Here is a 22034-nt window from a genome sequence, read left to right on the forward strand (position 1 = left end):
TAATTAAACTAAAGAGCTTCTGCACAGCAAAAGAAACTACCATCAGAGTGAACAGGCAACCTACAACATGGGAGAAAATTTTCGCAACCTACTCATCTGACAAAGGGCTAATATCCAGAATCTACAATGAACTCAAACAAATTTACAAGAAAAAAACAAACAACCCCATCAAAAAGTGGGCGAAGGACATGAACAGACACTTCTCAAAAGAAGACATTTATGCAGCCAAAAAACACATGAAAAAATGCTCATCATCACTGGCCATCAGAGAAATGCAAATCAAAACCACTATGAGATATCATCTCACACCAGTTAGAATGGCAATCATTAAAAAGTCAGGAAACAACAGGTGCTGGAGAGGATGTGGAGAAATAGGAACACTTTTACACTGTTGGTGGGACTGTAAACTAGTTCAACCATTGTGGAAGTCAGTGTGGCGATTCCTCAGGGATCTAGAACTAGAAATACCATTTGACCCAGCCATCCCATTACTGGGTATATACCCAAATGACTATAAATCATGCTGCTATAAAGACACATGCACACGTATGTTTATTGCGGCATTATTCACAATAGCAAAGACTTGGAACCAACCCAAATGTCCAACAATGATAGACTGGATTAAGAAAATGTGGCACATATACACCATGGAATACTATGCAGCCATAAAAAATGATGAGTTCATGTCCTTTGTAGGGACATGGATGAAATTGGAAACCATCATTCTCAGTAAACTATCGCAAGAACAAAAAACCAAACACCGCATATTCTCACTCATAGGTGGGAATTGAACAATGAGATCACATGGACACAGGAAGGGGAATATCACACTCTGGGGACTGTTGTGGGGTGGGGGGAGGGGGGAGGGATAGCATTGGGAGATATACCTAATGCTAGATGACGAGTTAGTGGGTGCAGCGCACCAGAATGGCATATGTATACATATGTAACTAACCTGCACAATGTGCACATGTACCCTAAAACTTAAAGTATAATAAAAAAAAATTAAAAAAATAAATAAAAATAAAAAGAATAAAATAACAAAATAGCCAGTACGAGGAGCATTCCAGCATCCCCCAGACTGAGGCTATTTCTTTGTAAATGGAGGGAGGAAAATGGTGCTCTCCTGGTAGAGTCCTGGAATTGGACAGGAGAGGGGCCTCTTTGCCTGGATCACCTTTCCTTCATCTAGGAATCTGGAAAAATGCAGAAGAAAGTGTAGCAATAAGGAGCTGCATCAGGTTCTCATGCTGCAATAACTCCTGGTAGATCCTGTTCAACTGGTTGAGAATCCTGCAGAAGGGAATTCAATATGGGGGTTCTCTAATTAGAGTAATATTTATGTGGGTTGACACTTCTTTTATATGATTCATAAACATCAGCTTGGTGCTTTTTTTTTCATGACCATTTGTACTTTATGTGAATTATGCCACCTTTCTCTACACAGCCTAAAGTTTTCAGGAGAAGAAAAATGTTTTCTAGTTTAACTATTTAAAAGGACAGATGCTCCTCGACTTACAATGGGGTTACATCTAAATAGACCCATTGTAAGTTGAAAACAAGATTTTCAACTTGACTATATTTTCAACTTACAACGAGTTTATCTGGAAATAGCCCATCATAAGGAGCCTACTGAATGTTATTGCTTTTGCACCACTGTAAAATAGAAAAATCATTAAATCAAACCATTTAATCTGGGGACATCTGTATTTTGTTACACTGGTATAAGGTAGAGCAGCTTTTACTCAAATACTCATTTATGGGGTACATATGTGTTAGTCACCATTTGGGTACTAGAGATACTGACATCAAAGGCATCCTCCTTGACTTTAATGCTTCTCTGGGCTGATGCTCCTTTCTTGTCATTCCTTTTTTGGAGGGTAGACTTAGGCTATTCCAACTCTTCAAAGCTTAGTAAAGATCAGGCTATAACATATAACCAGGTTTTATTGAAGGTTTTGGGATAATGAAATGCAACTACTATGCAATAAAAGAAAACTTTAAACTGGCTAGCAAATGTGACTTCTGAATGTATAGGTTCTCCTATTCACCTTCCCATCCCCTCTTAGCCCCAGACTTCCTACTTACTATGTTCTAGGAGTGGCCTACTCACCTCAACAGGAATGCCTGGGACGATGAATACCATCACCCCAGAGGCAGGCTCTCCAAGTCCTCTAAGGCCCAGTGAGAGGAGGAACCTGCTAAGGCTAGCCTCTGCAGATATATAATCTTCATAAACTCAGCTCCACCCACAAGGATGACCACTTTTGATATTAAGTGGAGCAGTTCAGCTCAGCTTTGCTTTGACCCTTTCTACTGCTGAATTGTATCTTGATTTTTTTCTTTCTGCAAATCCATGTTACATTTTTCTTTTTTTGGCTTTTTAAAAAAGTTTGATTTTAGTTTTAATATACAGATAGTAAAATTCATCTTTTTTAGTGTGCAGTTCTATGAGTTTTAACAAATACATAATCATATTACCACCATGATAATCAAGATACAGAACCATTCCACCACCCCCAAAAAACCCCCCATGTCCTTTTGTCATCAACCCCTCTCCACATCCTCAGCCCCAGAAAAACACTGGCCTGTTTTCTATGTCCAGAATTTTGCCTGTTCCAAAATGCATATAAATGAAATCATACAGCATGTAGCCATTTATATCTGATTCCTTTCACATAGCATAATGCAGTTGAGATTCATCCATGTTGTTGAGTGTATCAGATGTTTGCTCTGTTATATTGCTGAGTGGGTTTCCATTGTATGAATTTACCACAGTTGATTTATCCATTCACCAGTTGAAGAACATTTGTTTCCAGATTTTGATGATTATGAATAAAGCCAGTGTAACTGTTACATACAGGTCTTGGTATGAACGTAAGTTTTCATTTCTTGTGAGTAAATATCTTGGAGTAAGGTTACTCGGTTCTATTATAAGTGTATGATTAACATTATATGAAATAGAAAATTGTTTTCCAAAGCAGTTGTGCAATTTTGCATTCTCACCAACAATGTATGAGAGTTCTAACAACTCTGTATCTTCACCTGCATTTGGTATTGCCAGTTTTCATGGGGATTTTTTTCTTATTCATTCTAATAGATGTGCAGAGGTACCTCAGTTTGGTTTAGGCTTTTATTTTCCCAATGACTCATGACATTTAGCATCTTTTCATGTGCTTATTTGCCATCATGTCTGATATGGTTTTGCTGTGTCCCCACCCAAATCTCATCTTGAATTGTAGCTCCCATAATCCCCATAAGTTGTGGGAGGAACCCAGTGACAGAAATTGAATCATAAAGGCAGTTTCTCCCATACTGTTCTCATGGTAGTGAATAAGTCTCATGAGATTTGATGGTTTTACAAGGGGTATCCCTTTTCACTTGGCTCTCATTCTCTCTTGCCTGCTGCCATGTAAGATATGACTTTCACCTTCCACCACGATTGTGAGGCCTCCTCAGCCACATGGAACTGTGAGTCCATTAAATCTATTTTTCTTTATAAATTATCCAGTCTTGTGTATGTCTTTATAAGCAGTGTGAAAACGGACTAATACAATATCTCTTCTTGGTGAAATATCTGTTCAATTCTTTTGTCCATATATTTATCAGGTTGTTTGCTTTATTATTGATTGCTGAGGATTCTTTACATATTCTAGGTCCAAGTCCTTCATAAGATATGTTCTTTGCAAACATTTTCTCCCAGTCCACAGCTTGCCTTTTTGTTTTCTTAACTAGTGTCTTAGTGAACTGAGGCTACTATAACAAAATACCATAGAGTGAGTGCCTTAAACAAGAGACATTTATTTCTCACTGTTCTGGGGGCTGGCAAGTCCAAGAAGATCAAGGTGACAGTAGGGTTTCTTCCTGGTCAGGGCCTTCTTCCAGGCTTGCAGATGGCTGCCTTCTCACTGTCTTCTCACAGAGCAGAGAGATTGTCTTAGTCTGTTTTTTGCCACTATAAGGGATGGTTTCTGTTTAGTAACTTATAAAGAACAGAGACTTATTTCTGACAGTTATGGAGGCTGGAAAGACCAAAGTCGAGAGACTGCATCTAATAAGGGCTTTCTTGCTGTATCATCCCATGGTGGAAGGGTAGAGGTTTAAGAGAACATATATGCACACACGTGTGCATGAGAGAGAGAGAAGGGAAAAGTTGGAAGGGCCAACTCGTCTCTTTATCAGGAACCCACTCACACAATAACTAACCTCCTCTCAAGATATTAGCATTAATGCATTCATGAGGGCTCTGCCATAATCACTTCTTAAAGCTCTCACCTCTCAACACTGTTGCACTACGGATTAAGTTTTTAACACATGAACTTTGGGGTACACATTCAAACCACAGCAGATAGAGTGACAACCAAAATGAGTGATTGAGGCATAAGTCTCAGATCACCCAGGTTTATTGAGCCAGCTTGAGGCTGTGCCTGGGAAAAACGTAAGTCACAGAAGCATCTGTGGCTATTTTTTCCAAAAAGGTTCTCAGGAGGTTTAGTATTTATACATTTTCCTTAAAAAACAGGAGACAGCAGTGAGATAAATGATTACCTACTTATGAGACTTTAGTTAAAGCCCAGTAAATCTATATTTTACATATGATAAGGTGAACATTTAAAGAAAAAGGGACTAGAGGAAGCAGCCATCTAGGGGAGAGGTAAAGGAACCATTAATCTCATCTTATCTCAGGGACTGGTGAAGGAACTATTAATTTCATCTTGTTTTTGTTCTACACCTGGGAAGATAAACTAGCAGTCTTTTGAAAGGGCTAGCTTCTGTTCAGCCTTTAGGGAAGAAAACCTAATGACTGTTTTTTGTTTTTTGTTTTCTGAGACACTTTCACTTTGTCAGCCAGGCTGGAGTGCAGTGGTGCAATCTCGGTTCACCACAATGTTGGGGTGATCAGACCCAACACCAGGTCATAGGGGGGTGATGAAGTCCGGCGGAGTCAAAGGAATGAGAAAAGACAGTTTGAGAGAGAAAGTGGGTCCAGGGGGCCAACGCAAGTATGGAGGCTGTGAAGGCCCTGAGCTCTGGAAGCCCACGCTATTTGTTGGTGATCAAACACAGAAACAGGTGGTGAGGATGTGGAGGTTGAAAGGTAGCGATGCATCAAGCAAATAAGCTATAGCTGTGATGCTTTAGCATTTTCTCTGAAGCATATGGAACATGTTCTGCTACTTGAGATAATGGGAGTGCTAGAAGCAAGGAGCCAGCAAGTCTGACACATTCCAGAGGCCGTGAGCGGTTTTATGCCCTGAGCCCTGGGTTCCATCCAAGCCATGAGGGGTTTTATGCCCTGGGCTTAGAGTGTGGCACGGCAGCCTTCCACCCTTTAGCACAGAGCCTGGTGTTCCAAAGACCACGAGGGGTTTTAGACCCTGGACCCCAGACATGTTCCAAGACTCTTTCACATTATATCAGACATGCAAGCCCTGCCTCAGCTTCTCTCCCAACACTCAGCTTTTCTCCCAACACACAACTTCCACCTCCTGGGTTCAAGAGATTCTCCTGCCTCAGCCTCCCAAGTAGCTGGGACTACAGGCACCGGCCACCACGCCCAGCTAATTTTTGTATTATTAGTAGAGACGGGGTTTCACCATGTTGGCCAGGCTGATCTCGAATTCCTAACCTCAGGTGATCTGCCTGCCTCAGCCTCCCAAAGTGCTGGGATTACAGGTGTGAGCCACAGAGCCCGGCTGAAAACCTAATGACTATTAACAAGGGAGGGGGTATAATGAGGTGTGTCCAACCTCCTATCCTATCATAGATGTAAATTCAGCATCCAAGGTTTCTCTGGCATTCCCTTGGCCAAGTTGGGGGTGTGAGGGGTCCATTCAGTCAGTTGGAAGCTTAGAATTCTGTTTTCATTTCGCAAGAGCAAGCAAGCTCTGTGGTCTCTTCTTACAAGGCCACTAATCCTATCATGAAAACCCTAGCCTCACGATCTCATTTAACCTAATTACCTCCCAAAGACCCCATCTCCAAATACCATCATTTTAGGGATTAGGGCTTCAACATGTCAATTTTGTGGGAACACAGTTGAGTCCATAGCAGTATCTCTCAAAGAGAAAAAGGTTTTATTTTGGGTGAAAGCCAGATTATCATTTTTTAAGGGTCATTCTTTTCATAGCTATGAAATCTATACCTAACCAAAGATCACAAAGATTTTTACCTATATTTTCTTGTACAAATTGTATACTTTAGATGTTTTTATTTAGGTCTACAATCTACTTTGAGCTAATTTTTATATATGGTGCCAATTATAAATCAAGGCTTTTTGCTTACATTTATATGTCAAATTGTTCCAGCACCATTTGTTAAAAATACTATCTTTTCTTTATTGAATTGTCTTTGCACATTTTTCAAAAATTAATTTATATATGGATATATATATATATATGGATCTATTTCCAGTCCATTTTGTTTCACTGATCTATATGTCTATGTTTTTACCAATACCATACTCTCTTGATTACCGTGGCTTAATCCTAAGTCTTGAAATCAAGTGGTGTGAACCCTCTAAATGTTTTCTTTTCAAAAATTGTTTCTATTATTCTAGTTATTTGTGTTTCCATACCAATTTTAGAATCAACCTATCTATTTCTACTGGAAAGGGAAGCCTTCTGGTATTCTGATCAGGACTGCATTGAATCTATATAAATTAATTTGTAGAGAACTGATATTTTAACAATATTGAGTCTTCTGATCCATGAGTATAATATTTCTCTTCTTTTACTTAAGTATTTTATTTTCTTCAGCAACATTCTGTCAATGAAAAGAGTCCAACTCTGGCAAACTACACATCTGACAAAGGACTAGTATGCAGAATCTACAAGGAATGCAAACAAATCAGCAAGAAAAAAACAAACAATCCCATCAAAAAGTGGGCAAAGGACATGAATAAACATTTATCAAAAGAAAATATACAAACAGCCAACAAACATGAAAAAATGTTCAACATCACAAGCATCAGGGAAACGCAAATTAAAACGTGAGATACCACCCTACACCTGTAAGAATGGCCGTTACAAAAAAGTAAAAAAACAATAGATGTTGGCCTGGATGTGAGGCCAACTGCTACTGGAAATGTAAACTAGTACAACCACTATGGAAAACAGTATAGAGATTCCTTAAGGAACTAAAAGTAGAACTACCATTCAATCCAGCAATCCCACTACAGAATATCTACCCAAAGGAAAATAACTCATTACATAAAAAACACACATGTGGCCGGGCGCGGTGGCTCACGCCTGTAATCCCAGCACTTTGGGAGGCCGAGGCAGGCAGATCACGAGGTCAGGAGATCGAGACCATGGTGAAACCCCATCTCTACTAAAAATACAAAAAAATTAGCCAGGCACAGTGGTGGGCGCCTGTAGTCCCAGCTACTCAGGAGACTGAGGCAGGAGAATGGCGTGAACCTGGGAGGCGGAGCTTGCAGTGAGCCGAGATTGCGCCACTGCACTCCAGCCTGGGCAACAGAGCAAGACCATCTCCAAAACAAAAAAAAAAAAAAAACAAAAAAACACATGCACATACAGCAGCACAATTTGCAATTGCAAAGACATGGAACCAACCTAAGTGTCCATCAACCAACGAATGGATAAAGAAAATGTGGTATATATACACCATAAAATACTACTCAGCCATAAAAAGGAACAAGATAATGTCTTATGCAGCAACTTGGATGGAACTGGAGGCCATTATTCTAAGTGAAGTAACTCAGGAATGGAAAAGCAAATATTGTAAGTTCTCACAAGTGGGAGCTAAGCTATGAGGATGCAAAGGCATAAGAGTGATACAATGGGCTTTGGGGACTCGGATGGGAAAGTTGGGAGGGGAGTGAGGAATAAAAGACTACACATAGTGTACACTACTCAGGTGATGGGTGCACTAAAATTTCAGAAATCACAGCTAAAGAACGAATCCATGTAACCAAAAACTTGAAATTAAAAAAAAGGAAGAAGTCAAACTCTGTAAAATAGTTAAAGGGATGTATTCTGAGCCAAATATGAGTGACCATGGCCTGTGACACAGCCCTTGGGAGACCCTGACAACATATGCCCAAGGTGGTTGGGGAGCAGCTTGGTTTTATACATTTTAGGGAGACATGAGACTTCAATCAAATACACTTAAGATATAGATTGACCATTGGTTTGGTCCAGAAAGGCGAGACAACTTGAAGTGGGGCAGGGGTTCCAGGTTATAGGTAGATTTAAATTTTTCTGATTGGCAATTGGTTGAAAGAGTTATTATCAATAGAAAGGAATGTCTGGGTTAAGATAAGACGTTGTGGAGACCAAAATTTTATCATGCAGCTGAAGCCTCCAGGTAGCAGGCTTCAGAGAGACTAGATTGTAAATGTTTCTTATCAGACTTAAGGTCTGTGTTAATGTTAAATGCTAGTTGGCTTTTCCTGAATTCCAAAAGAAAGGTGGCATAATGAGGCATATCTGATCCCTGCTCCGTCATGGCTTCAACCAGTTTTTCAGGTTAACTTTGGAGTGCTCTGGCCAAGAGGAAGGAGTCCATTCAGATGGCTGGGGGTGGAGGTGCTTAGAATTTTATTTTTGGTTCACAGTTTTATAGTTTTCTGTATACAAGTGTTCCATATCTTTTGCTAAATATATTTCTAAGTATTTTATGTTTTTTATGGTATTATAAATGGTATTGTTTTAAAAATTTACTTTTCAATTGTTCATTGCTAATATATAGAAATATAATCAATTGTGTATATTAACCTTGAATCCTACGACCTTGCTAAACTTATTTGTTCTAATGGCTTTTTAATTAATTCCTCAGGATTGTTTAAAAAAAAAAAAGACGGTTACTTATTCCTTTCCAATTTAACTACCTTTTATTGATTTTTAAATTTTATGAGTTGTGCTAACTAGAATCTCCAGCAACATGATGACTAAACGTGCTCAGAGTGGATACCCTAGCTCCTCCCAAATCTTGTCTTTCACTGAGATAAGGCTAGGCTAGTGCTATGGCTGCCATAACAAAGTATCAAGCCATAACAAAGTATCAAAGATTGTATGGCTTAAATAACAGAAATTAATTTTCTCACAATTCTGGAGGCTAGAATTCTAAGATCAAGGTGTCAGCAGACTTGGTTTCTTGGTTCTGAAAGTAGGAGGGTCAGGTTGCTCTTGTTGCGGTTTTTGCACCATTTTACTTCTTAAAATTATAGCTATAGGTCAGGCGCAGGGGTTCACGCCTGTTATCGCAGCACTCTGGTAGGCCCAAGTGGAAGGACTGCTTGAGGACAGGAGTTGGAGATCAGCCTCGACAAAAGACCGACAGCGCACCTCCACAAAAAAAAAAAAAAAAAAAGAAAATTAGCTAGCTTGGTGAAAATTAAAATAAAATAAAATTACCAGTATGTGCACATTACTTTGGTAGAAGTAAAAATGAGAGAAAGAGAGAAAACCCTCCCAGTAACTAGTCATTTGTTTTTATGATTCAGCTGGTTTGTATTTTGCATGGTGCAAGGTGTGCAAACATCTGAAAATGTCTGTTTTCCACTGTTTGTAACTAACTCTTCCCAGCATGATTTATCAATTAGCCTTTATTTCCTCCCATGACTTATGAATATACCTTAAGCATAGTTGTTTATAATGGGATGTTTCTAAACGACCTATCCTTATCCTGGTACCACGCTGATTTGAACTACAGGGCAAATGGGTGCACCATGGTGGGCGAGGTCATTCACGGAAAAAGGAGAATGTGCAGTGGTGCCGAGGTTTGTAAGAGCAGGCGGCTTGTACATGTAAATGCATGGTTTGCAGGAATCTGGGAGTGGATAGGCTGATGGATGATGAATATTCAAAGCACAACTGTAAGCGTCTTTAGTTACAGCGAAACTCTAAGGCACGCTGCCCTTCGGAAGGAAACACGGCACGGCATTCCCCAACCTGATAGCCCTCCGCGACGCATTACGCACCGCGGACAGCTGGAGAGGCCGAGGCGCTCTCGCTTTGATTTCGGCGCCTCCGCCCTCGCGGGGAGAGATTGGCTGCGGCCGCGGGACGGCGTAGTGAGCGCGTCACTTCCTGCCGCTACCAGGCGCGTCCTCCCGCGCGCTATGACGGCCAGCGCACAGCCGCGCGGGCGGCGGCCAGGAGTCGGAGTCGGAGTCGTGGTGACGAGCTGCAAGCATCCGCGTTGCGTCCTCCTGGGGAAGAGGAAAGGCTCGGTTGGAGCTGGCAGTTTCCAACTCCCTGGAGGTCATCTGGAGTTCGGGTGAGCAGCCGCGGACGCGAGGAAACTGGGGCGTGCGCAGAAGGACGAACTCACGCCGTGCTTGCTTCCGTGTGCCGTGCGTGAGAACGTCCGCGCTGACGCTGCGTCCTTTCTTGCGCGTTCCCTCGGTTCCTCCCCTCGACCTCTGGGCGACGTAGGATCGCGCCCAGGAGGGGGCGCTGTGCCGGGTCAGGCGAGGTCTTTTCTCTGCTAGCTGGGTCTTTCCGGCTGCGCGCCTGCTGGGTGGCGGTTGGGAGTTCGTCTGTGAGGTGTGTTTCTCACAGCTTACACACAAAAGGAGGAAAGCAGGTGTGTGTAAACCCTCCAGCAGCCCGATGTTGTCAGCTAAGACATTGCACCGTTTCCATGTGATTGATTGATCGATCGATTGATTGATTTGAGACTGTGTCTCGCTCTGTAGCCCAGGCCAGAGTGCAGTGGTGCTATCTCCAGTCACTGCAACCTCCGCCTCCTGGGTTCAAGCGATTTTTGTGTCTCAGCCTCCTGGTAGCTGGGATTACAGGCGCCCGCTACCACGCCGTGCTAATTTTTGTATTTTTAGTAGAGACGGGGTTTCGCCATGTTGGCCAGGCTGGTCTCTTAACTCCTGACCTCAGGTGATCCACCCGTGAGGTCAATGACCATAGCCAACATTGAGCTCTAATGGGCTTTTTGTTAAGGGCTGGATAATATGCCAGGCTCTTTGCATGTATACTTTCATTTGATCTTTACATAACTGGTATACTCAGTGGGCTAAATTTGATGGGAGAACAAACAGGAAATGGTTTTATTTTCTCCTTCCATTGCCTTCAAACATGATTTTTTCTTTCCCTCTTCAGTGACGTTTCCTGCAAATTCTATAGTTTTCTTGTCACTTGGTTATAAAAATAAATCACATTTGGGTCAGTATGATTCACTTCCAAGCATTTAAAAGTCCAATCCAATTTAAACCTTCAGTGTCACTTCCAGTTTCTAATCCCTCCCCTGCAGTGCATAAAGGAGGTGTGAGCCATTGTTCTGCTTTTCTGTATCCTCCTCCTCTTCTCACCTGGCTGTCTCTGAGTTTCCTTCTTTCTCCAGTGTGTTGGAGGAGGAGAGAGAGCAAGCCATTCAGGTGACTGATGCTGCTCTGATCCATCCATTGGTGTCCTCTGGGCATGATATCCACATGTGTGCTTTCTCAGGGTATGTTTGTCAGTTGTTGGGAAGTCCCACAGAGATTTTCCTGACATAGGTGACGGGCTTTCTGTGATGCTGGCCCACCTCCTAGCTCTTGCTTTTAGCACATCACCCCACATTTTCTTTCTACTGGGATCTCCTATTTGATTACCCAGCAGTCTCTTGTGGCATCTGCTTGGCCCAAAGGAAACACACAATGGGAATGATATTTCCACTGCTGCCCTTTTTTCTTGCTCTGCCTCTGTATTCATCTGCATCTGGAAACTCCGAGGGACACATTTCAGATTTACCCAAGAGCTTTCACCCTTGTAGCACACCTTCTCTGATGCACTGGGGTAGGCCTGTGAGTTTCTGCAGCTCAGGATGTCTTTAGCAGGGGAGTGACACACTGAGTATCTCCTTCTTGAGTCAATCCCAATCTTATGACTGATTCTCTTGGAATGTTCCTCACCTGTCTTGGGGGGCAGAGTTGGCCCCTTGTAGTCTCGAAGGGAAATGCTCCTACTAGGCTGAAAACTCCAAACTTTCCTCTGTCTCAAACATCTCCTGTCTTTCTTATGTAGCCTGGGTACGGAGAAGTCGCAGGTCTAGTCTGGCCTTCCTTAGCTTGAGCTTGAGCTCAGATGACATCTGTTTGCCCTTTTGCTTGAGAATTTAGAAGTGCTTTTTACCTATTGTCAGTTTTGAGGCTTAAATTGAAATTCTGAGACTGCTGGAAAAGACATAGTGGCACTTCTTGATACAATTACAATGACCCCATGAGGAAGTAATATACTCTCTTTTTACTTGTCCAAGGTGGAAAGTAATGAACTTTGAGCTCAGTCCCAGGTCTAGTTGACTCCAAAGTCTGCTCTTAATCCACTAAACTGCCTCCTGGTTACACACAGGTTCCAGGGCTGTAAATTAGTGCTGAGATGGCTAAATGTTAATTTTTATTCAATATTAAGTCCTTTTCATCTTTAGATAACTAGATACAGGATATAATGTCAAGGGCAAGGTTGCTGATTTACTGTTTTTAAATTTTTATCTTTTTAATTAATTATTATTACTATTTTTTGAGACAAAGTCTTGCTGTTTGTCCAGGCTGGAGTGCAATGGCACCATCATGGCTCACTGCAGCCTTGATTTCCCAGGCTCAAACTATCCTCTTGCCTCAGCCTCTTGAGTAGCTGGGACCACAGACCATAGGCATGCACCACCATGCCCGGCTATTTTTTTTTTTTTTTTTTTTTTTTTTTGGAGAAATGAGGTCTCACTATGTTGGCCTCAGCTGGTCTCCAACTCCTGAACTCAAGCTGTCCTCTTGCCTTAGCCTTCCAAAAGATTACAGACATGAGCCACATGCCCAGCTGATTTGTTGTTTTAAAGCAGGAACCAATTACAGTTATTTTTGTTTTACACTAGAATTTTCTAGCCAAGAATTTCATGGCAAAATATACACACACACACACACACGTATATACATTTATATATATACATATATATACACACACATATGTATATATAAAAAAATAGAATTAATCTAATTTTTGTTTCTGTTTTCCAGTGAAACCTGGGAAGAATGTGCTCAAAGGGAAACCTGGGAAGAAGCAGCTCTTCACCTGAAAAATGTTCACTTTGCCTCAGTTGTGAATTCTTTCATTGAGAAGGAGAATTACCATTATGTTACTATATTAATGAAAGGAGAAGTGGATGTGACTCATGATTCAGAACCAAAGAATGTAGAGCCTGAAAAAAATGAAAGTAAGAGAATTATATATAATCATGCATTTTTCTTTCAGGAGAGCAAGTGGTCTGGAGGAATATTACAGTGTGTTGCCATATGAAGAGAATGCTATTGTCTGAATGCTTGTGTTCCCCCAAAATTCTACGTAGAAATCCTAACTCCCATGACGAGGTTTTAGGAGGTTGGGGCCCTTGGGAGGTGATTAGATCATAAGATAATGAATGGGATTCATGCCCTTAGAAAAGAGACCCCGACCCCTTCCATGATGTAAAGATACAGAGAGAAGATGGTTATCTGTGAACCTGGAAGTGGGCCCTCCCCAGATATGGAATCTGCCAGCGTCTTGATCTTGGACTTCCCAGTCTCTAGAACTGTTGAGAAATAAATTTCTGTTGCTCATAAGCCATGTAGTCTGAAGTATTCTGTTATAGCAGTCCGAATAGCCTAAGATATGTGAATGTAGAGATGTAATATAGAGATATAATAGGTAAATATATTTGGACCATGAGGAACCACACTGTGTTTGTGTCCTGGTTCTTAGAGCTTTGTGACCTTGGGCAAATTATTTCATGCCTGGGCCTCTTTTCTTATCCGTGATAATAATAAGTACCTTGGATGGATTCTTGTAAGGATTTACATACGAAGAACCTCGTGAACACAGTAAGTTTTATTGTTATTGTTTAATTTTGTTTCAGGCAGTAATTTTAAGGAAAATATTTTATCTGTTTTACTCAGTTTTCTCACCTTCCAGGAGAGTTAATACCATCCATTTACGGTAAATAATTACACTGATAAAACAATTATTGTTTCAGAGCAGTTGGGTTCTTCTTGCCTGCCACCCAGAAAAAGCCAGTACCCTGAGACAGTAGGAGTTGTAGCAGAGAAAGAGTTTAATAATCACAGGGCAGCTGCATGAGGAGGACGGGAGATAATTCTTAAATCCTACCCATAGAGAATTCAGAGGCTAGGGTTTTTCAAGGGTGGTTTGGCAAGCAAGGGGCTAGGGAATGAGAAATGCTGCTTTGTTGGGTTGGGGATAAAACCATACGGATGTCAAAACTGTCTTCTTGTGCTGAGTCAGTTCCTCGATGGGGGGTTCACAGGACCACTTGAGTCAGTTTCTTTGTGTGGCTTACCGATTTGGGTGGTACCAGTTGGTCCATTAGAATGCAAAGTCTGAAAAATACCTCAAACACTAGTCTTAGGTTTTACAATAGCAATGTCATCTGTAGGTGTAAATGGGAAAGTTATAAATCTTTTGACCACGGGCTACATGCTTCCTGAGCAGTAAGCAGTTACAAAAAAGCAAGTTATAAAATGATGCCTGGTTAGAGTTTAACTATGCCTACATCTTAATAGAGTTCTGGCCCTTACCATAATTCTAACCTTGTGGCCTTTTATTAGTTTTACAAAAGCAGCTTTGGTCCCTTAACAAGGAGGGGGTTAGTTTTGGGAAAGGACTATTACCATCCTTGCTTTAAACTGTAAACTAAATTCCTCCCATAGTTAGGTTGGCCTGTGTGTAGAAATGAGGAGACAGTTTGTGAGGTTAGAAGCAAGGTGGAGTCAGCTTTGTTAGATGTCTCTCACTGTTATAATATTGCAAAGGTGGTTTCATTATCTGTTACCCTCTATGTTGAATTGAGTGCACTGAAAGTTTATTTACCGTGTGCTAAGCATTATTCTAAGGGTTTTCTGTTTACCATCTCTCCTCAAATTCTCATAAAACAGTCAGAAAAGGAACTAAAGAGAAAAATATCAAACTTTTTGAATATGTTCCTTGCCATATGAAACTTTATCCAAGTGGTCTTATGTATTGAACCTCCCCTCTAAACATTTAATTTCTTCTCTAATAGGGAAGAATCTTTTCATTCAACAGATACCTATTGAGTACAGTGTTTTGAGTATTGAGACACTGTTCTAGGCACTAAAGAAACAATGGTGCATAGAACAAAGTCCCTGCCCTCTTGGACTTTACATTTTAGTGGGTGGGGGAAATGACAGATTACAGATATTTTATGATAGTAGCAATAAGGACTAAAAAGAGCAATAAAGCTGTGTAAGAAACGGATATATGAGTGCTGTATCAGATAGGGTGGTTAGGAAGGGTCTCTGACAAAGGGATGTACACACATATACTGGGCAACATAGTGAGACCCCGTCTCTACAAAACTAAAAATGTTAGCCAGAGTGGTGGCACATGCCTGTAATCCCAGCTACTTGGGAGGCTGAGATGGAAGGATCATGTGAGCCTGGGAGATCAAGGCTGCAGTAAGCTATGATTGCACCACTGCTGTCCAGCCTGAGCAGCGACAGAGTGAGACCCTGTCTCAGAAAGAAGAAATGGACTAAACATTTTCTTATTTTTCTTTTTTCTATGGGCAAATAAAGCTGAGACTAGAAGAGACAAATATGATGGAATAGTTCTTTTTTAAATTCAGTATCCTTCACAGGAAGCAGATATAGAAAGCCTTCATTTTTAGAGAAGGTGCTATAGAGAAAACACCAAGGTCACTGACTGTCCCACAAGCTTTATTTGACCATTCTCACCAAGCCACCTCTGGGTGCTTCCTCATTCTTCAGTCCTCTTTTTGCCCTGTCTAGCCTCTGTAGGGATTTGAGTTGGGGAATCCTGATGCAAGTTATAATTTTGAATCTCACTCCTCTGAGCTGCGGGCCTGTGTTTCCAGTTGCTTTCTAAATATCTTCCCTTAATGTTCAGAAGGCATCTCAAATTCAACTCAACTTCAAATTATGCTCTTTTTTTTTTTTACTGAACTTTGAATCTATAAAGAACAGTTCTTTTGGCTTATACATTTTGAACTCTTCCCTGCCAAACACAGTGTCTGACTCATAATCAGAATTCAAAATATGTTGAAGGAAGGAAGGACCCAGTGAATGAACATACAAGCCAACCTTTCTGTGAAGCTCTCATTTAGTACTACACTGCCCTACTTTTTAATAACTTCCATAAGATTACTATTCTACTTTAAGTACTAAATCATGAGTTTTTATAACCGTGTAACTATATGTATTGTTTTATTCCTCTTAGGATATAGTAGTTAGGAGTAGTTTTACATGCTTTGTGGTTTTTAAAATTCATTTATGTAACTTTTTTATTTGTTCACTTTCATTTTGTTAACTCCCTGACATGAACCTTGCTAGTAGTCTCAAATAAAGCAGTATGATTTACAAGGTACAAGATTCCTAGCATCAAATCAGATTTGATCAAAAACATTTACTGCTCTATATGTTAGTAACAATACAGCAGGAATTATGTTCACTTTATTCCCAGTTGCAGCCTGATAACCAACTACACTGATAACCAGCTGCAGCCTAGCCAAGGTACAAGGGCTTGGTGGGTCTTTGTTTTATTTCTAGGATAAAGACACAGTCTCTCTATCCCGTGCTCCTCAGGCCTTGGATCTGGGTAGCCTGCTTCAGTTTACTATTGAGTGCATCTTTCCTCCAACCATCTAATTATAGTTCGGAGGCTCATCCAGACACTTCATTTTCTAGGGGATGGGGTAAACTTCATGGACGGCTTTTTGGAGACCTGGTTAATTAAGCATCTTGCACCACATTGTTGGGTACTCAGTCTGTCTGTGTCTGTCTAGACAGTCTGTCTCTCTTTCTCGCGCTCTCTCTTCCTCTCCCGCCCTCCCTCTCCCCCTCCCCCCCCACCTCATTAGTGTATGGTCACAGTTACTGATCATCTCTTCCTGTACTTATTCCAGTTTCATGGGTTTTTGGCCCCTGCATTCCCAAAGTGAAAATGCGTACCTATATGCCTGTATTTTATGGACAGAGAGATACTTAGTGCTTACACATAGTAAAAACAGGTGATCATAAAGAAACTAGAACATGGAGTGTGTATCTTAATATAATATGTAGGTATTTGCCTGTCATAAGCATCTGTGCGTCTATGTTATTTACATTTAAATCATGAAAGAAAACACCATTCTCTAGAATCTTTTTCTAGAATTTCATGTACTTTATAACTGATAGACACTGTTAAATCTTTCTTGTTTCAATGGATTTTTAAAAATCATCTCCTTCTGTATTTGTTTAAAATATACCAAGGTACAATATTTTATTTTCCTCTGCACAGCTTTCATACTTTTTTAAGAGATGGAGGATATCTTAGAAACTTTGTAATCTACTTTATTTTATAGGTGAAGGAAGTGGTTTATTTTAATGTAGTATAACCTATAGTATATACAGTTATTTGCATTTTTTACAAAAATATTTACATAAACATTGACTAATACTAAATCTGGGTTTACCATGGCATAGCCTTTGTAAACTGGGCTTCACATTCAAATAACACAATGTTTTAAATGACCACCATTCTCTTCATAAGACCTTCATTCTACATGCAAATTATATTTGTATAGCCAAGCAAATGCAAAGCATCACTAGGAGTTTATTAGTAGCAAGTTATTTTTAAATTCAATTAATTTTTTCTAAATGTAGGTTAGCTTACCCAAATAAACACCCTTTGTTTTCTGTTACCTAAATAAATTGATTCAGCATCTTTCTTTTCTAGGTTGGGAGTGGGTTCCTTGGGAAGAACTACCTCCCCTGGACCAGCTTTTCTGGGGACTGCGTTGTTTAAAAGAACAAGGCTATGATCCATTTAAAGAAGATCTGAACCATCTGGTGGGATACAAAGGAAATCATCTCTAGGTGGCCAAGAAGATTTGATTTTCTTTAAAAAGACAAGAATAAGGTCTGGTTAGGGAATGAAAAATGTCTACATTTCGGAACAACTCCATTTTATCTAAAAAATTTCTTGTGATTGCCAGTTTATTTGCAGTCTCTTAATGTATCCACCACTCTTTCAGCCAGTACTTGAGAAAATTTTTCTGAAATATGTCATTGAATTGTATTCCAGACACAGAATACATGATAAATACTGATATTATGGGTAATCTGCTTTCCATATTTACCTATGATATTTACTGTGCAGTTTGTCATTACTAGCTTGCATGGAGTTCCAGGATGCAGTCAAATTTGCCTTAGTGTTTCTGTTCAAATAGAGACCTGAATTCAAATATTGTAGTTTAGGTTCAAACAGAGTATGGCTGTTGCAAAATTTACCAAATTTGTTGATTACCTCTTTTATTAAAGAAATGTTGGGGAGAGGGTAATATATTGTGACAATTTTTGCAACTTACAGGGAATAGGACAGGTCATTAGGGTGTACCTCCCAGGTTTCCAATTGAGAATCTAAACCAAGAGAAGTGAGACAAACCATCTAATATCTGTATCCTGCTATTAATAGGCTGTGATGTTGAGTTTCTCACTTACTCTTTCTGAGGTCCAGGGTCCTTGTATGAAGAGATTCATATATATGAAGAGATTCGATGAAGAGATTCGTCTAGAGCAGTGGTTGTCAAAGTGTGGTCTGGGGGAGCCTCAAGAGCCTTTCAAGGGTATTCTAGGTCAAAGCTGTTTTTATAACACTAAGACATCATTTCACCATTTATAGCTTTTCCTTTTTTTTTTTTTTAATTTGAGAAGGAGTCTTGCTCTGTTGCCCACACTGGAGTGCAGTGGCACGATCTCAGCTCATTGCAGCCTCCGACACCTGGGTTCAAGCAATTCTCCTACCTCAGCTTCCCGAGTAGCTGGGATTACAGGCACCCACCACCACACCTGGCTAATTTTTGTATTTTTAGTGGAGACGGGGTTTCACCATGTTGGCCAGGCTGGTCTGGAACTCCTGAGCTCAAGTCATCTGCCCACCTCAGCCTCCCAAAGTGCTGGGATTACAGGTGTGAGCCACAACGCCCAGCCATCATTTATCTTTTTCACTCATTTTTTCATGAGTATGCAGAGGAGTTTTCAAGAGGCTATCTGGTGTGATACTGTAATAGGCTGAATGCAAAAGCAGATACAAGATTCCAGCTTTCGTCTGTCATCAGACATTGAAGAGATTTGGAGAAATGTAAAGCAGCAGTACTCTTCTCACTAATGATTTTTGTTGTGGTTGGTTAGAAAAATGGTTATTTTTAGTGGGTTTTAATATGTGAAAAAATAAAAATAGCTATTTGCCAAAAATGTTATTTATGTGTTTATATATACTTGGTTTTTGTTACTTGCAAATGATTAATAAAAATTTTAAGAAATTTCTCAGTTTTCATTTCTATATGATAAATATTTCTAGATAAAACCATACAAAAACAAAATCTCTTTGTGGTCTTTGGTAATTTTTAAGAGTACAAAGGGATCCAAATTTTTGCCAGATTAGGCCAAAAGCTCACATTTTTAATTTTGAGCGCACTTCTGTGAAATCCTGTGCTTCTCTTAGAGTTGATTACCTTTGAATTTTGCTCTTTCAAAAGACCCCAGTACTATCATAATACCTGCTAAGGAATCTTTTTCCAGTGAGTATCATTTTTTAAGTTCTTTCTTGTTTGCTTTTTCAAAATTATATATGTACATTGTATAATTTGTCATGTAGAAATCTCATTTTCTATTAATTGTATCTTTACCTATTTTTTTTTTTTTTTTCTGAGATAGGGTCTCACTCTGTCAACCAGGCTGGAGTACAGTGGTGCAATCTTGGCTCACTGCAACCTCCAGCTCCCGGGCTCAAGGGATCCTCTTGCCTCGGCCTCCTGAGTACCTGGGATTACAGGTATGCACCACCACACCCACCTAATTTTTGTATTTTTAGTAGAGATGGTTTCACCATGTTGCCCGGTTGATCTCGAACTCTTGACCTCAAGTGATCTGCCCACCTTGGCCTCCCAAAGTGCTGGGATTACAGGCATGAACCACCACGCCCTGCCCATATTTTTGATGTTAGATGCATGATTTTGGAATGTTTGAAGAGCTCAAATATAATAAGTGTGTATGTATGCCTTGTTCTTTGGATATATGGATTAATTTCACACTAATTTTTCTACTCCTATTTGATTATTCCATGTCCTTCTGTTGCTTGCTTCCTCATTTTACTTAATTTCACTCCCTCAGTTGACTGAATCCCTGTCCCTGGCTTCTCCTAAGTGATAGACATGTGAGGCTTGATAAGAAAGCAGGCAAGCTTATGGATTAAATCCTTTCATAGGTTTATCTCAACTACAGTTCATTGGTAATTCATTAAGATATCTCTTTATGTTAGTACTTATCCATGCAGGTATTTTATAGCTTCAAAAACTCATCACAAGGCCTGGCACAGTGGCTCACACCTGTAAACCCAGCACTTTGTGAGGCTGAGGTGAGAGGATTGCTTGAGTTCAGGAGCTCAAGACCAGCCTGGGCAACACAGGGAGACCCTGTCTTTATGAATAATTTAAAAATTAGCCAGGCATGGTGGCACGTGCCTGTGGTCCCAGCTACTTGGAAGGCAATGACAAACTCATTGAAAGCTTGTGAGGTTTGTTTGTTTTTTAACTCAACCAACTTGACATGAAATGTGTTTCAATGGAAAGAAAAAACTAACCAGGAGTTTTATTCATAGGAAAAGGTAAAAAGGTAAGAATTCCATATTAATTAGAAGGGGATTGTGTGTACATCAGCACTTAATGTGCTCAGGTGGCATTCAGTGACAACTCAGTAATTAGGAAATATTTCTCTAAATAAGTCAATGAATGAAGCAGGATTTAGAACTCTTAAGAAAGCAGTTAATGCCTGGATGGTTTGAGTATTGCCTTTAATAGAAAAAAACCTAAAGCTGACTAGCAACATTCTCATAAAACTAAATGTCAGCTAGAGTTCTGGAAGTGTACTTTACTGCCAGGTTACTGGGAGGGAAATATCTTTTCGTCTATTTGCTGGACCAACCCTGAGGTGTCATCTGTCCCAGGATAGGCAAGTGCTCCTATACTGACTCTGGCAATACCTTACCAAAAGTCTTCCCAGTGGAGCCTGAGGTGAATTCGGCCTCTTTCCGATCCACTTGGAGGAGTCACTTCTTTGTTATCTTGACTGCCAGCTTCCCAAACAAGGCAAATACTTTTAGGTGAAATAGTCCCTTCTTTGTGGCACGAAATGATCACAATAAATTGAGATTGTGGGAGAAAGCAAGCTCAGGGAATCATTCATATAAGAGAAGACATCCAAAGTCTTCTTTCAACATAAAATCATATACTGAAGCTGCCTCTGTTTTTAGTAATTATTTATGTTGTACGCAGATGTCTGTGCTGCACTTGAGTAGTTTTTTTGTTTTTGGGATGGAGTTTCACTCTTGTTGCCCAGGCTGGAGTGCAGAGGCACGATCTCGGCTCACCGCAACCTCCGCCTCCCGCGTTCAAGCAGTGCTCCTTCCTCAGCTTCCTATTTGGGTTTACAGGTGCCCACCACCACGTCCAGCTAGTTTTTGTATTTTCAGTATAGATAGGGTTTCTCCATGTTAGTCAGGCTGGTCTTCCGACCTCAGGTGATCTGCCTGCCTCGGCCTCCCAAAGTGCTATGATTACAGGCATGAGCCACCGCGCCCAGCTGAGTAGTTTTATAAAAAGTGAAAATTAAAGGTAACAATGTGCATTGTGTTCCACATCTTCCATTTTATGTACTTCAATAAATTAAAAATATAAATTAATACTTAAGGTTCTCCAAAACATCTAATTTTTCATCTATTGTGTGCCAAGTAGTATGATAAGGACTTTACAATATTTGTACTGTCAGTTAAACCTACCACACTTCCTTAAATTCCCATTCCAGACTTTTTCTCATTTTCACGTTCAAAATGTTTAAATAGGCCAGGCACAGTGGCTCATGCCTGTAATCCCAGCACTTTGGGAGGCCGAGACAGGTGGATCACCTGAGGTCAGGAGTTCAAGACCAGCCTGGCCAATATTGTGAACTCCTGTCACAACTGAAAATAGAAAAATTAGCCGGTGTGATGGTATGCACCTGTAGTTCCAGCTACTCA

At 40.4% G+C, this 22034-nt stretch overlaps 2 protein-coding genes across 2 annotated transcripts in view; one reads left to right on the top strand and one right to left on the bottom strand.

Annotated features, from left to right (window-relative positions):
• The window catches only part of SUCLA2 (succinate-CoA ligase ADP-forming subunit beta), a 112279-nt gene extending 102199 nt beyond the window's left edge, over positions 1–10080 (bottom strand). Inside the window, exon 1 of the mRNA XM_055359808.2 lies at positions 9947–10080. The gene's annotated coding sequence lies outside the window, so the exon portion shown is untranslated. The remainder of the gene's footprint in view (positions 1–9946) is intronic.
• NUDT15 (nudix hydrolase 15) lies at positions 7314–19287 on the top strand. The gene is made up of 3 exons (XM_004054492.5): positions 7314–10245; positions 12971–13167; positions 17700–19287. Exons 1-3 carry the CDS (start codon positions 9818–9820, stop codon positions 17837–17839), a joined length of 765 nt encoding a protein of 254 aa, XP_004054540.2. The 5' UTR covers positions 7314–9817; the 3' UTR covers positions 17840–19287.
• The last annotated feature ends 2747 nt before the right edge of the window (positions 19288–22034 follow it).

The sequence above is a fragment of the Gorilla gorilla genome, chromosome 14 (assembly GCF_029281585.2).
Source record: "Gorilla gorilla gorilla isolate KB3781 chromosome 14, NHGRI_mGorGor1-v2.1_pri, whole genome shotgun sequence".
In the NCBI taxonomy this organism is placed as follows: domain Eukaryota; kingdom Metazoa; phylum Chordata; class Mammalia; order Primates; family Hominidae; genus Gorilla; species Gorilla gorilla.